Genomic DNA, 13,368 nt, shown 5'->3' on the forward strand with positions numbered 1-13,368 from the left:
CATTTTAATATTAGCAACTTAGACAGCAGAAATGTTGAGGCGTCGTGCTGCATGAGCGTCATCACTGTGTGGATATTTATAACAAAACGGAGCCGATAACAACTGCCTCCTTTCAATTTCAGTGAAAAAACGAAACACAGCCTCTCTTTTGCTGAGTATCAGTTTTAAGAATCGATAATGGCCATTTTACAAGTATAACATACAATAAGTTTTTACATTATAGGAAATAAAGGCGATCAGTCAATATACAGAATGTACGTGGTTACATTAATCATTAACTTATCTTTGCGCTCAGCCAAAACACGTTACCTGAGAACAAGTAATAGATTCCAATGCCCAAAGTCAGGGAATATGTCGTTAGATAAAGACAACAAGATAAATGAAATATCCCGTTTAATAAATATAGTGAGATTAGATCCAGCGGGAGATGCTTGATGAGAAGTCCGACTAGCAGAGCTCTCATCTGGGTAGATGGGCTGAGTGTGATTAAATGTTGAATGTGATGAGTTTTCAACAATACTAAATTGAAACTTTATTTTTTTACATGGTTTAATAATTTTTTTTTATTAAAATTTAAGTTCCTGTTTCAAAGCTTACAGATAGATGGCTAATTTGTATGTCATTGACACTTTTGGCACTTTTTTGGAGTATTTTCATAAGTTTTGTTTTTTCCTGTAAATGATTCAATAAATACCGTACCGTGACATTCATACCGAGGTATTACCGTACCGCGAAATTCTGATACCGTTACATCCCTAGTAAACGTTGATAAAAGGTCTCATCTCCAAAAGAGGAATTTGACATTGGTTCACCACTTGCTTCAAAGCATCTTTAGCAGCTGTATCAGCTCACTCATTTCCTGAAAGCCCGACATGTCCTGGAACCCAGCGAAAAATGATGTGATAAAACTGATTTTTTAGACGGTGAACTTTTGGTTAAAATATTATCAATCACAGGATGATAATTTTTTGTAGATTCCATCATTTGGAGGCCCGAGTTGGAGTCTGTAAAAAAACAGATTTATTTTGTTGGGCATTTTCTATATACTCCAATGCTAAAAGTAAAGCACAGGCTATTTTCCACCTTTGAACCATCTGTAAAAATTGGTGAGTGCTGAGAATATTGGCTTCAAATATACAGATATTGTTTTGCTTCTAATACAATACCTACGATTGTCAATGACGATTTAAATAGGCCTCTCCAGCAGCTGGGTTTATCAATGAGCTCAATAGGTGAGAGAAGGTGGTGTTTAGTGGCTGCTCCAATAGATTCAACCGCACTCATGCATTCACACTGTTAGAGCAATCCGATCTAATGTATACTGACCACCTCTGGAAGTGGTCGAAAGTGGACAACTCAAAACATTTTGCACCTGTACATAGCATTGTCTACTTATGACCGCATAGACAAACACACATCTAAATACCAGGTATGAGTCAGGGATACATTTAATGAGTCATGAAACAAGAAGAGTGTCACCTAGTGAGAATGAGGCGGTCGAGGTTGATCCTCTGTTGTTTGGCGATCCAGGCTGCGCGGTAGAGCCTTTCTGCTGTCTTTAGCACCTCGTTGTTGAGCCGCTGGATAAGCTGCTTCTCTGATGCCACATAGAGACGTTCCTGCTTCAGGTGGTGGGCCAGAGTGTGAATGTCTGGCTTCACCATCGTTCAGCTCAGCCGACGCACTGCAGAAGGAGAGAAAAACAAGCACGTTAGCCACACTGCAATAATAAAACAACAATATTATGTCAGTCATGGAAGACGCAGATACTGATAGGCTTTATATTAAAAAGACAGGAAAACCGGTCTCAATTAATTGGCTTATCAGAGAAGGTGCATCTATACTGTGAATGTTGTATGCTATTTGTAATTATGTTTATGGTTTTATTACTGACTTTTGCATTGTAATTTAGATTAAATTAGATTAGATTCAACTTTATTGTCATTACACATGTACAAGTACAATGCAACGAAATGCAGTTTAGGTCTAACCAGCAGTGCAATAGCAGCAAGTGCAGGATACAGGAATAAGTTATAAAGTGCAGTTATAGAAAACTATGGTGATATTTAGAGATGGATGTACTATGAACATTATTTACAGGTTGGATAAGCTATGAACAGATTTACAATATATGAATATATGTGCAGGTTGCTATAAATAAAGAGTAGTGTTCAGATAGATAAACATGATAACAAGTGTATATGTTACAATATATGAATAGATGTACAGGGATAGATGATCATGATTACAAGTGTATATGTTACAATGTATGAATATATGTACAGGGATAGATGAACATGATTACAAGTCTATATGTTACAATGTATAAATATATGTACAGGTTGCTATTAATAGTCAGTAGTATGCAGATAAATAAGCATGATTACAAGTGTATATGTATAGTGGGTGTGTACATAATTACAAATGCCCATATGCAGTGGGTATGCACAGTTCAATAAGCAAACAGTTCAATGTGGTGCAGTGAATGTGCACATTTTAAATGTGCAAATGTTAAACAGTGCAGTTATTGCGAGGAGTTTAAGTTAGAGGAGAGTGGGGGTGTATTGGGGGGGCAAAAGAGTCAGTGTGGGGCAGAGTTCAGGAGGGAGACATCTCTGGGGAAAAAGCTGTTCCTCAGTCTGCTGGTTTTTGTCCGGGGGAGCCTGAAGCGCCTGCCGGAGGGCAGGAGAGAAAACTGTCTGTGAGCAGGGTGAAAGGTGTCCTTCAGAATACTGCGTGCTCGGCGCAAAGAGTGTTTCTTCTGGATGTCCTCTATGGCTGGCAGTGTGGTCCCTGTGATGCGTTGGGCAGTTTTCACCACCCGCTGCATTGCCTTACGCTCAGCAACAGAGCAGCTTCCATACCAGACTGTGACACAGTTTGTCAGAATGCTCTCTATTGTGCAGCGTTAGAAGTTCACCAAGACGGCTGATGAAAGCTGGTTCTTCTTCAGTTGCCTTAAGAAGAATAGGCGCTGGTGAGCCTTCTTGATCAGGCTGGAGGTGTTGGTGGACCAGGAAAGGTCCTTTGAGATGTGGGTCCCCAGGAACTTAAAGGATGAGACAGGCTCAACGGCCATCCCATTGATGTGGATGGGATCATGTAAGCCTGTTCGTCCCTACGTTTACTACTTTTATTTTATGCAAGTTTGTCATTTACTCTTTTGTTTGCATTTATTGTAGCACTTTAAACTTAAGAAAAGCATAAATAAAATGTTTTATTATTATTATTATCATCATTATTATTATTATTACTATTATTTTTATAAAAGCACATTTAAATTCAGTAAACACAGTAAAAACCTCAGTATGCAATTTCTGATGCACCAGCTGTCTTCACGAATGAATTACTGAATCCCTAAATCAAAAGAGTCATTGAAATACAGATTTTTCTGTCACAGCGTCACACAGACATGCCTTTACTTTTTTGGTAACATATTTCATTTTCAATAACGAAAACGGAAATTGTCTAACAAGAAAATTTAACAAATGAAACTAATTTTCCCTCTAGGATTTTTTTTTTTCAGTTTCCAGATTTTTCCAGTTCAGTGGTCCAGGAGATCAAAAAAGCAGTTAATTCTCTGAGCACAGACAAGTTACTTTGAATAACTAGTACTTCTTGTGTGCATTAGCTGTTTTTGTTGAAATGCTAAGTACCCCCTCAATTGCAAGTCACTTTGGACAAAGGCTAAATGACTAAATGTAAGTGTAACTTCAAGAGTTTACACTTAGCTGATGATAAAGCATGTTTGGCATGCTGTCCCGGAAGAGAGACCTGAGCTCATAAGATCATTGAGCTTGTGGCTCCTTCCCGTTTGCTGGGTGAGAGGGGAGTTTGAGCTCAGGTAGATCTCAAGAACTGCTTATTTATTTCTACTGGCAAATTAGCAATTGCTATGGAGAGATATACTGTTGATTAAGAGCTCGTCTATAGTGCCAATTCGGTTTGGTCAATTCACTTATGTCGCATGTCTTTGGACAGTGGGAAGAAACCGGAGAACTCGAAGGAAAACCACAAAAGCACACTTGAACCAGTGACATTCTTGCTGTGAGGCAACAGTGCTAACCACTGGGCTGCCGTGCTGCTTTATCAAGGAAAAGGGAAAGCGGTGGAAGAGGGGATGCTTCAAAACGAAGATAACCAAGGTAAGAAACTCTGTGTTCAATCATAAGCACGTGATCTTCTCGAAATTAGTTTATAAATAAACTTAAACACAATTTTTCTGTATTTTTACAACAACAAAAATGTTTTGTAGAATGGCTGATTAATGACATATTTTAGTTTACATAAAATAGCTCACATTTAGAAAAAATAAAATAAGGTAAATAGTTTGAAACTATGAGATATTACTAAACTGTAAATAATGCACTGATTGCCCTTATGAAAATAATTTTCAGCTTCAACTATAAGCAGAATTAGTAGAAAAGTATTAGATCTATAATACCAAAATATTAAATCTATTATGGTGTATACTAGGCATGGGACGATAACCATGTTCATGGTATACCACTGTTTGGAAAAGACAAGGTTTTAAAACAGTCAAAATTTTCTGCTATACCGTACCGTAAGATTTTTTTATCTACATTTTTTTCTAGGAAAACAGTATCTCCAGCAGAAAAGATCTCCAAAGATGCCTCTTTAAATTGTAAAAATAATCAGCCTTTTTTTAAAGCAATAAAGGCAGCAGAAGTCAGTGATTCATTTGAATTATTTAGCCTGACATGTTTACTGCTCCAAAATATTTTAAATGTTTCTCAAACTAAAATGTATTGTGTGCAAAGGGGAAAAGGGTTTTGTTTTTTACCCAGACATTTTAAAAGAATATATTTTTGAGCAGTAATCTCAATATCGTGAAATATATATGTAGGTATATATATCTCTAAGGTTATCATACAGTCAAAATTTTATATCGGCCCATGCATAGTGCATACATAGTATTTTTACATTATGTAATACATAAACATGATGAGTTTTATCATCATCACACCAAGTATCAGTGACGCTAAGCAACAATGAATACTAATAAAAAAAATATATAAAAAATATAATATAATATAAATATAAAAAACAGACTTGATCTGAAAAAGAAATCATAATTAATTAGATGAGCTAATAATAAAAATAATGGAAGTGGACTGTCTCGTTCAGGTTTTCCAGTCAGCTCAATGTCATTATCCTGTTGATCAACACAAAATATATCAAAACACCATAACTTCCAAAACATGACAACTCATTTTAATAACAATCTGCAAACTGAACAGAAATAAGATTTCTTCATAAAACCATAATAAAACATATCAAATGCCTGTATGATGCTGTGCAAACTCATCTGCAAGCCATTGTGGACCAGATTCTAAAATGTTTTTTGTTTATTTATTCATTTTTTAGTCCCGCCCAGGCACCCACATCTTTGTTTTAGTAACATTGGTGTCAAAAAAACTTGTGTTGTTGTGTTCTACACGCCATAAATTAGTATGGAATAAAAAAGGGCTTCTGGGAAGCAAGCAGTAGTTTTTATCTGACAGTAAGTTTAGTTCCTTCTGAAGTGTAGTGTCATCCAAAACATTGGTGTGAATTTAACAACATGGATTCAGTAGCACAAGCCATTATAACAGCTGGATATCTCAACAGTACACCAGTGCCTCGGTAGCATAAAAGCTAATGAAGCCTATTATGAGTAAAACCACTATAGATAAGGTCAATAAACAGAGCTGCTGAATAGCACAAATCCAACAGTGTAAGACAAATAATCTTATGCCTAAACAGGAAGACTGCACTATTTCCTCTGAGACAGGAGAGAATAAAGCAATTTTCGTACAGGGAACTAACAAGACTATAAACACAGACGTACAGCAGAAGAAAATTACATGAAGTTTATAAGGTCCAAAGGGCATAAAGTCTTTTTTTTTAATTACTTCACCTTTTTAACCCAGACTCAGCACACAGCAATGGCAAATATTGGCTTTAACCCCATGAAACGGTCATAAAAAGAAGGAAGGCTTGAAATGCATCATTTCTGCTTATTGGTTTTGTGTGAAAAAAATAACAGATGTTTTCTTTGATCAAAATGATTCTATCGATTTACAAAAGAAGCTTTGAGTATTAAGGATTATGCAGCAGTAATCCACTGTTAAATCATGCACTAACATAATGACTGTCAGTCTAAACACCACATCAAATTCTGTCTTTCAACACAAGCTTAGCAAATGATTTTGAGAAATGTAAAGAGATGGAGAATCCAATGCATTCCTGGGTGATCTAGTATTTCAGGGACCAATGCTGATGGCACTGAAATACTGAATTCAAATTATTTTATATTGAATAATCAATGGTTTAAACACAAGTGATTTCATTTTGGTGTCTACATCAAATTAAACATACAAAAGTGATTGTACTGACAAGGAAAGCACCTCAAATGCAAGTAACATATACTGTATTGCAATAAACAGTTAGGGGCAAAAATTATAAGACCTCCTGTGCAATAGTTTGGATATGGGACGATAACTGTTTTCAAGGTAAACTGCGGTTTGGAAAAGTCCAAATTTTAAAACAGACCAAATTTTCTAGGGTATGTATAAGATTTTTTTTATTTACGTTTTTTATTTGTTTATTTTTTACATTTTTTAGGACAACAGTATCTCCAGCAAAAAAGATGTCCAAAAATGCCATTATAAATTGTAAAGAAATCTGGATTTTGAAACAAATGAAGACAGCAGAGGTTAATGATTTATGTGAATAATTTAGCCTGACATGTTTACTGTCACAAGATATTTAACATGTTTCTCAAAATAAAATGTGTTCAAAGTGGAAAAAGTTGCAGTTTTTTACCCAGACATTTAAAAAGGATATATTTTAGAGCAGTAATTACAATACCGTAAAACAGTTATATTTTTATCCAAGGTTATCATACCATCAGAATCATACAGCGGCTCATGGCTACAATAGTTACTCTTTTATAAAATATTTTTTAAATGATATTTAACAGTGAAGGACATTTTCACTGTATTTCCAATAGCATTTTTTTCTTAAAGTCTTATTTGTTTTATTTCAGCTAAAATAAAATCTGTTTTTTAATAATTTTAAGGTGAATATTAATAAGGCCCTTTGAGCATTTTGTTTTTGATAGTCTACAAAACAAATTACGGTTATACAATAACTAGTCTAATTAACGTAACATACCTAATTAACCGAGTTAAGCCTTTAATTTGCACTTTATGCTGAATACTAGTGTCTTGTAAAATATCTATTCAAATATTATGTACTGTCATCATGGCAAAGATAAAATAAATCAGTTATTAGAAACGAGTTTTTAAAAATATTATGTTTAGAAATGTGTTGAAAAAAATCTTTTTGTTTAACAGAAATTGGAGGAAAAATATAAAATAAATCATATTTAATAGGCGTGCTAATAATTCTGACTACAATTGTACATAAATATGAGTGGAATTAATGTTCCACTACAACTCAATGTAGCATATACATCTACGTAAAAATGTTATATCAGATTAATCAATGAAAGCTTTATCTCCTTTTTATTGTTTAATTGCTTGAAAACCTCTTTTTACCATTGACCTACATTAGTAATGCAGTCAATATCATATAATAAGCACTGTGAATGAGCCTATAACATGGAATAAAAAGGAAAAAAGTTGTTCAGAGCCAATTTTTTTTTTTAAATGTACTGTTTTGATAAATTTAAAAGTTTAGCTAAAATATAAACAGGACATCACAAAATATAAACTTTAACAAAAATGTTGAGTTGTCGCTGCAATTAAATAACTATAATAATCAAATGTAAAGTATCAAAATGACAAACACAATTAAAGATAATAAATAAATAAATAAATAAATAAATAAATAAATAAATAGCAAAACTATAGGGCGATATTGCTAAAAAAATTAAATAAATCACAATATCATGTTTCATATAATTCAATATCGATAATTATGGAATATTTTAACAATAAATTTATGAATATTAGGATCTTTTTTGCATTTAACCACTTAATTTTAATTTACCAACATTAATAAGACAAATAGTTTTAATAGTCAAAAAAGTAAACAAAATATCCAATCTCTTTATAATAAAATAAACATAAGTGTTAAAGAGACTTTTAAACTTAAGAAGGTAGTTATGCATCTGTAAAAAGTCACTAGTAATGATACAGTAAACCTCAAACTCTGTAAACAACACAAATTATGATAATTAAATCTGAGCTTTTAAGTAAAGTTACTAGCCGTCATTATTCAAATACATACTGCAACATCACAAATCGTGAAGTTGAATGATTATATTACCCACTATGCTAAAACTCTTTCAGATGGCATGCTAGTGGCTGGGATGCACAAGAAAAGAAACCAAAAAGCCACTCTGGCGACATCCTTGCATCATATATATATATATATATATATATATATATATATATATATATATATATATATATATATATATATATATATATATATATATATATATATATATATATATATAAAGAGTGCCGTATATATATAAATATAAATATATATATATAATATACATATATATAGTGACAAGCACCATTTTCAATGCGATTTGTATTCGCACACCCCTAGCGCGAGTGGCATCTTTCTTAACTAAGTGACCATGAAGCGGTTTCTAAGAGGATGACAAACAAACAAACCATTGCTGCAGGTACCAACACAAGCTTTGGAGAAAAGTAAAAAGCGCTGCAGTGTTTGAATGCGCCGTGTTTTTCTGAGGCATTTAGCCTGTCGTTATTACTGAAATGTGTATATTCCATACAAATTATGAAACAGAATGGTTAGTTCTGCTTGCATGAATCGCTTTGCACTCGAGGCATTCAGAAAAGTTCAGATGTTTAAAAAAAAACGTTCAGTATGAAGTTTCGGTGTGAAGGCTATAGTTTTAAATTGTTTGCACAACATATGCGTCACTCCCATGTGCGTGTCGTACAAGTTGTACGCCTCTTTTGGAAATGAAAAACTCACAAAATAGGCATTCCTTCCAAGGCGCGCACTGAGCAGCCACATTTTATTAAAACTATAGCCTTTATACCGAACTTTTTTTTGGTTTTAGTTTTTTTTTAAGGAAAGCAAAACAGATCAGAATTGTTAAAATGTACACATTTTTTTTTTTATTATTGAAAAACCAATTAGTCCACGTATAATAGTACATTATGCTAAAACAAAAAAGGAAAACACTAAAATACACTGATATTAAACTACAAAAGAACAGATGGCATAAACTTTTGAAAGTGTGAAGAACAAAAAAATAAATAAAAATCATCAGCTTGAGAAACATCATGCACTCACTTGCAAAGTCTGGACCACCGTGACCCACCAGACACATTCTGTTTTATGAATGGCCAGAAAATAAATAAATATGCAAATCCCATTAGTCGCCTTCGCTTTCTCACATATAATAGAGGGGTGTAGACAAACAGAAAACACCCACACAGACACACGCACACCCACAATTGCAAACTTTCAAACCAGAGAAAATGCTGAAAATTCTAATCATTTCTTGGACCGCCACTCAGGCACAAAGAGGGCTTTTGTGAAGAGCACATCCACAGGAGAATGTGGGATAAAGAGCAGCCCAAAGACGCCCTCAAATGTGCCCGGGCCCCTGTGCATCCGTACAGCAGCTCACAAACACAGACACACACACACACACACACATAGAGCTGAATATCTGTACATCCGCCGAGGCCTCTTGCACCCTCACTCCTGAATCAGCTCAAACTCTTGTCTTGCTGCCAAATAAAGCACATCACTGTGCTCACTGTGTTTTGCGGTTGAATGCAGTGGTATGTGAAGATTTTGGCCTTGGGGGCAGAGGAAAAGGCCACCTATTCACTTGCTACTTTTCGGAAAAGTTTAAGGGAGTTGTAACAGCTTTGTGTGTCAAACTTATAAATAGTGAAGGAGCGCACCAGGTCGCACTGAGTAAGCATTAAATAAGCTTACAGAAGCAAAACACCAGCTAATGACTAGGCCTATTTTTCAGCATAATAACACTTTGCTTATATGGTAATTTTAGGCAGTTTTATGCTGCTCATCATAACATTGGGGTCAGTAAGATGTTTTTTTTTTATTTATTATTATTTAACACAATAAGAGTTTATAGAAAGAAATATGCTAAAAATATTAAAATTTCAAATTAATGCTTTGAATTTTCAATTTATTAATGAATAATGAATAGTAATTAATACAATAATTACAAGGCTTACAAAAATTGAAGCAAAACAACAGTTTTCAACATTCATACGAATTAGTATTGTCACAATACTGGAATTCAACACCAATCGGTGCTGAAATTTTAAAAACGACCATTTCCCGCTAAAATTAGAGCAAGTACTTAAACATCGCTGATTTGCCATCGCTGTTTACGGAGTAGAACGACAACCTAACTACTACCTTTTTAAAGTAGCAAAGATCAACTGGTCTTTTTATAAGCTGACATAAAAGAAATTTGCTGATGAATTGACTGATCCTCACTGCTTTAAAATGCTCCAGTGTCCCATTATCTGTAGCTACACTCTGTAAACAGCAATGAGTTCTGTGAACTGATGAACTTCACGGCCAATAACAGTCATTTCTGTTGAGCATGTGAACAGCGATAAGAAAACAACAACGCTCAAATGCTCAAATGCAGGAAATGGACGTTTTTAAAATTTAAGTACCAATTGGTATCAAATTCAGTTACCGTGACAACACTAAGAATTCGAAATATTTATGGAGTGCTAAATTATAATCAATGAGTAAAATTGTCGGTTAACTCAATCTACAATCATTACAGAATAAGTCATCACATCACAGGATTAAAAATAAGCTTTTTTTTTTAAACTGTACATTAGATTTAAAATAAATGTAATTGTAATAATATTTAGATTTAAAATAAATGTAATTGTAATAATATTTAGCAAAATTAGTTTATATTTTTATTAAACAAATGCAGCTTTTGAGAGCATTAGATTTTTTACACAGATTATCTCTTTGTTAGAATGGTATTGTTTTAAAAGCGATATGATTTATTTAGCATGGGTGCATGCCTATAAATAAATAATTTGATGAAATTAATGCAAATAGTTCAGCATGGAATACTTCAGAATACAGTGAGAGGAATGTCCATTTTTTCTCACAATAAAAATAAACGTCAAATTGAAATGATCAAAATAGGGCTGCACGATACTGGAAAAATTTGATATTTAGATTTTTAATTTTTCTGCGACAAATATTGCAATATGAATACAGTTTTACAAGATCATTTTGATGGTTTTCTGGAGAGTTTAACAATATTCAGGTACAGAAATTGAATGATCACAATGAAAAAAATGCTTCTAGTCCAAACCTACAAATTCTCAGATCAAATAAAAATATTGTTTTGATTTAAATGTAAATGCAAATGTACTTAGTAACATTAGACAAAATTAAAGAGTTTTTTTTTCTTAAAACAAACAAAATTATGTCAGTGGGGCAAGTCAAATAATCTTGTTTTTGCTTTGAAATGTAGATATTCAAATAAAAATGTAGATAAACAAAACAACAATTCTAAGATGTTGGGTTTTTTTTGCGCAAATCTTATAAATTCTGTATAAATACAAAAATTCAATCGTGTAGCTCCTGGTCAACTATAATTCAAACTAAACATTGGATATCTTAAATTGTCACTATTGTGAATGCACACATTGTGATATCGATGCTGAAACGATATATAGTTCTATAGTTCTAGTTCTAAACTATGTGAGTTTTAAACTGTTAACAGTTGAATCACTTATTTATTTTTACCTAATTTAGTTCTTTTCATGCAATACATTTAGGGTTTTTTTTTTACATTTTCCTAGATTACTTTTTTTGACACCGTTTTCTAAATGTCTCTGCACAATTGCTCCATTTTAATGATCAACAAGAGCTTAGCTTTGAAACCTGGAAATGCTTCATATCTTACACAGATGATAATATTATTAGGCTACTTTGTGTATACATTGATAACATATCTGAAATAAGACACAATGCATTACACGATTCCCTGACTCTCAATAACAAGCGTGACAAATACACAAGCAGCTAAAACTAAGAGATCAGACTACTTTCGCTTTTTTTTGGCTTTGGACAGCAGCCGCTGCTGTTTTTAGCAACACAGAAAAGCACACTTTCTAAAAGCATTAGGAACAGGGGGAAGGTCCTTTTTTCGGTTCCTCTGTTCTGAAGAGCTGCGATTGGATTAGATCTGACAACATGAGCAGGTAGAGAAGACTCACTCTGAGGAGGAGGAGGAGGAATGGTGCGAGAGCTTTGTGTTCAGTGTATTCTTATGCAAGAGGACAAAATGCCTTTTATTATGCTTGTTCAAGTATATAGCCTAAAGCTCTAAACTAGGGATGTAAAGATAACACTGGTCTGACTACCAACGCTTTCTTTTCATACTTGTTGATATATCACATGCATTTCATATTGCTGTGCGATATTCAACAATCCAATGTTATAACATATACTGTAACATTTTATATTGATTTGTGCACATAATAGCGTTGAAAAAATTTGTTGATAACAATAAAAATGGTATTATTGTTAAACATTATTATTAATATAGCGTGTATGTATCTGAAATTAAAATGATGGAAAATATGCATCTGCAGCATCTATTTCTCCAGGCTTAAGATACATAAAATAAAGAAACAAATAAAATAATAAAAAATAAGGTAATCAAATATTATTATAGAACATTTAATAGAAAGACATGCTTTAAAATATTATAAACATAAATTTAATATTATGATATTTAATTTTTCTGTAATAAATATTGCAATATAAAAACAGTTTTACAAGATCATTTTGACGGATTTCTGGAGAGTTTAAAAATGATGATCACAATGAAAAAAATTATTCTAGTCCAAACCTACAAATTCTTAGATCAAAAAAAAATATTGTTTTGATTTACTTATTAATATAGCGTTTATATATCTGAAATTAAAATGATGGAAAATATGCATCCGCAGCATCTATTACTCCAGGCTTAAGATATATAAGTGCAAAATAAAGGAACAAATAAAAAAATAAAAAAGGTCATGAAAAAATTATTATAGAACATTTAATATAAAGACATGCTTTAAAATATTATAAAATTAAATACAATTTGATATTACAAAAAAAAAAGAACATAAATATTATGTTCATTAAATATTAAAATAAATGAAAAATGCAGCAAATTTCACAGGACAAATTGGGTTTTTATATTTATTTTAATTTTTAGGATGGGTTCTCTCATGTTTATTAATATCTAATAAAAAAAATAATCAAAAAGATTTAAACCTACAGCACCATAAAAATTGTAGGGTAGTGTTGTCTCAACACAAATCAATTAGG

The 13,368-nt window shown here is 32.8% G+C and overlaps 1 protein-coding gene across 8 annotated transcripts in view; it reads right to left on the reverse strand.

The window, feature by feature from the left end:
- Positions 1–13,368, reverse strand: part of gapvd1 (GTPase activating protein and VPS9 domains 1) — an 85,645-nt gene that overhangs the window by 59,270 nt on the left and 13,007 nt on the right. For all 8 annotated transcript variants that reach the window (XM_087263131.1, XM_087263132.1, XM_087263130.1 and 5 more), the window contains exon 2: positions 1,480–1,684. In XM_087263131.1, coding sequence (XP_087119257.1) covers positions 1,480–1,664 — 185 coding nt within the window. In that variant the 5' untranslated portion in view covers positions 1,665–1,684. The remainder of the gene's footprint in view (positions 1–1,479; positions 1,685–13,368) is intronic.

This window comes from Danio rerio, chromosome 8 (genome assembly GCF_052040795.2).
Source record: "Danio rerio strain M-AB ecotype USA chromosome 8, GRCz13ab, whole genome shotgun sequence".
NCBI lineage: Eukaryota > Metazoa > Chordata > Actinopteri > Cypriniformes > Danionidae > Danio > Danio rerio.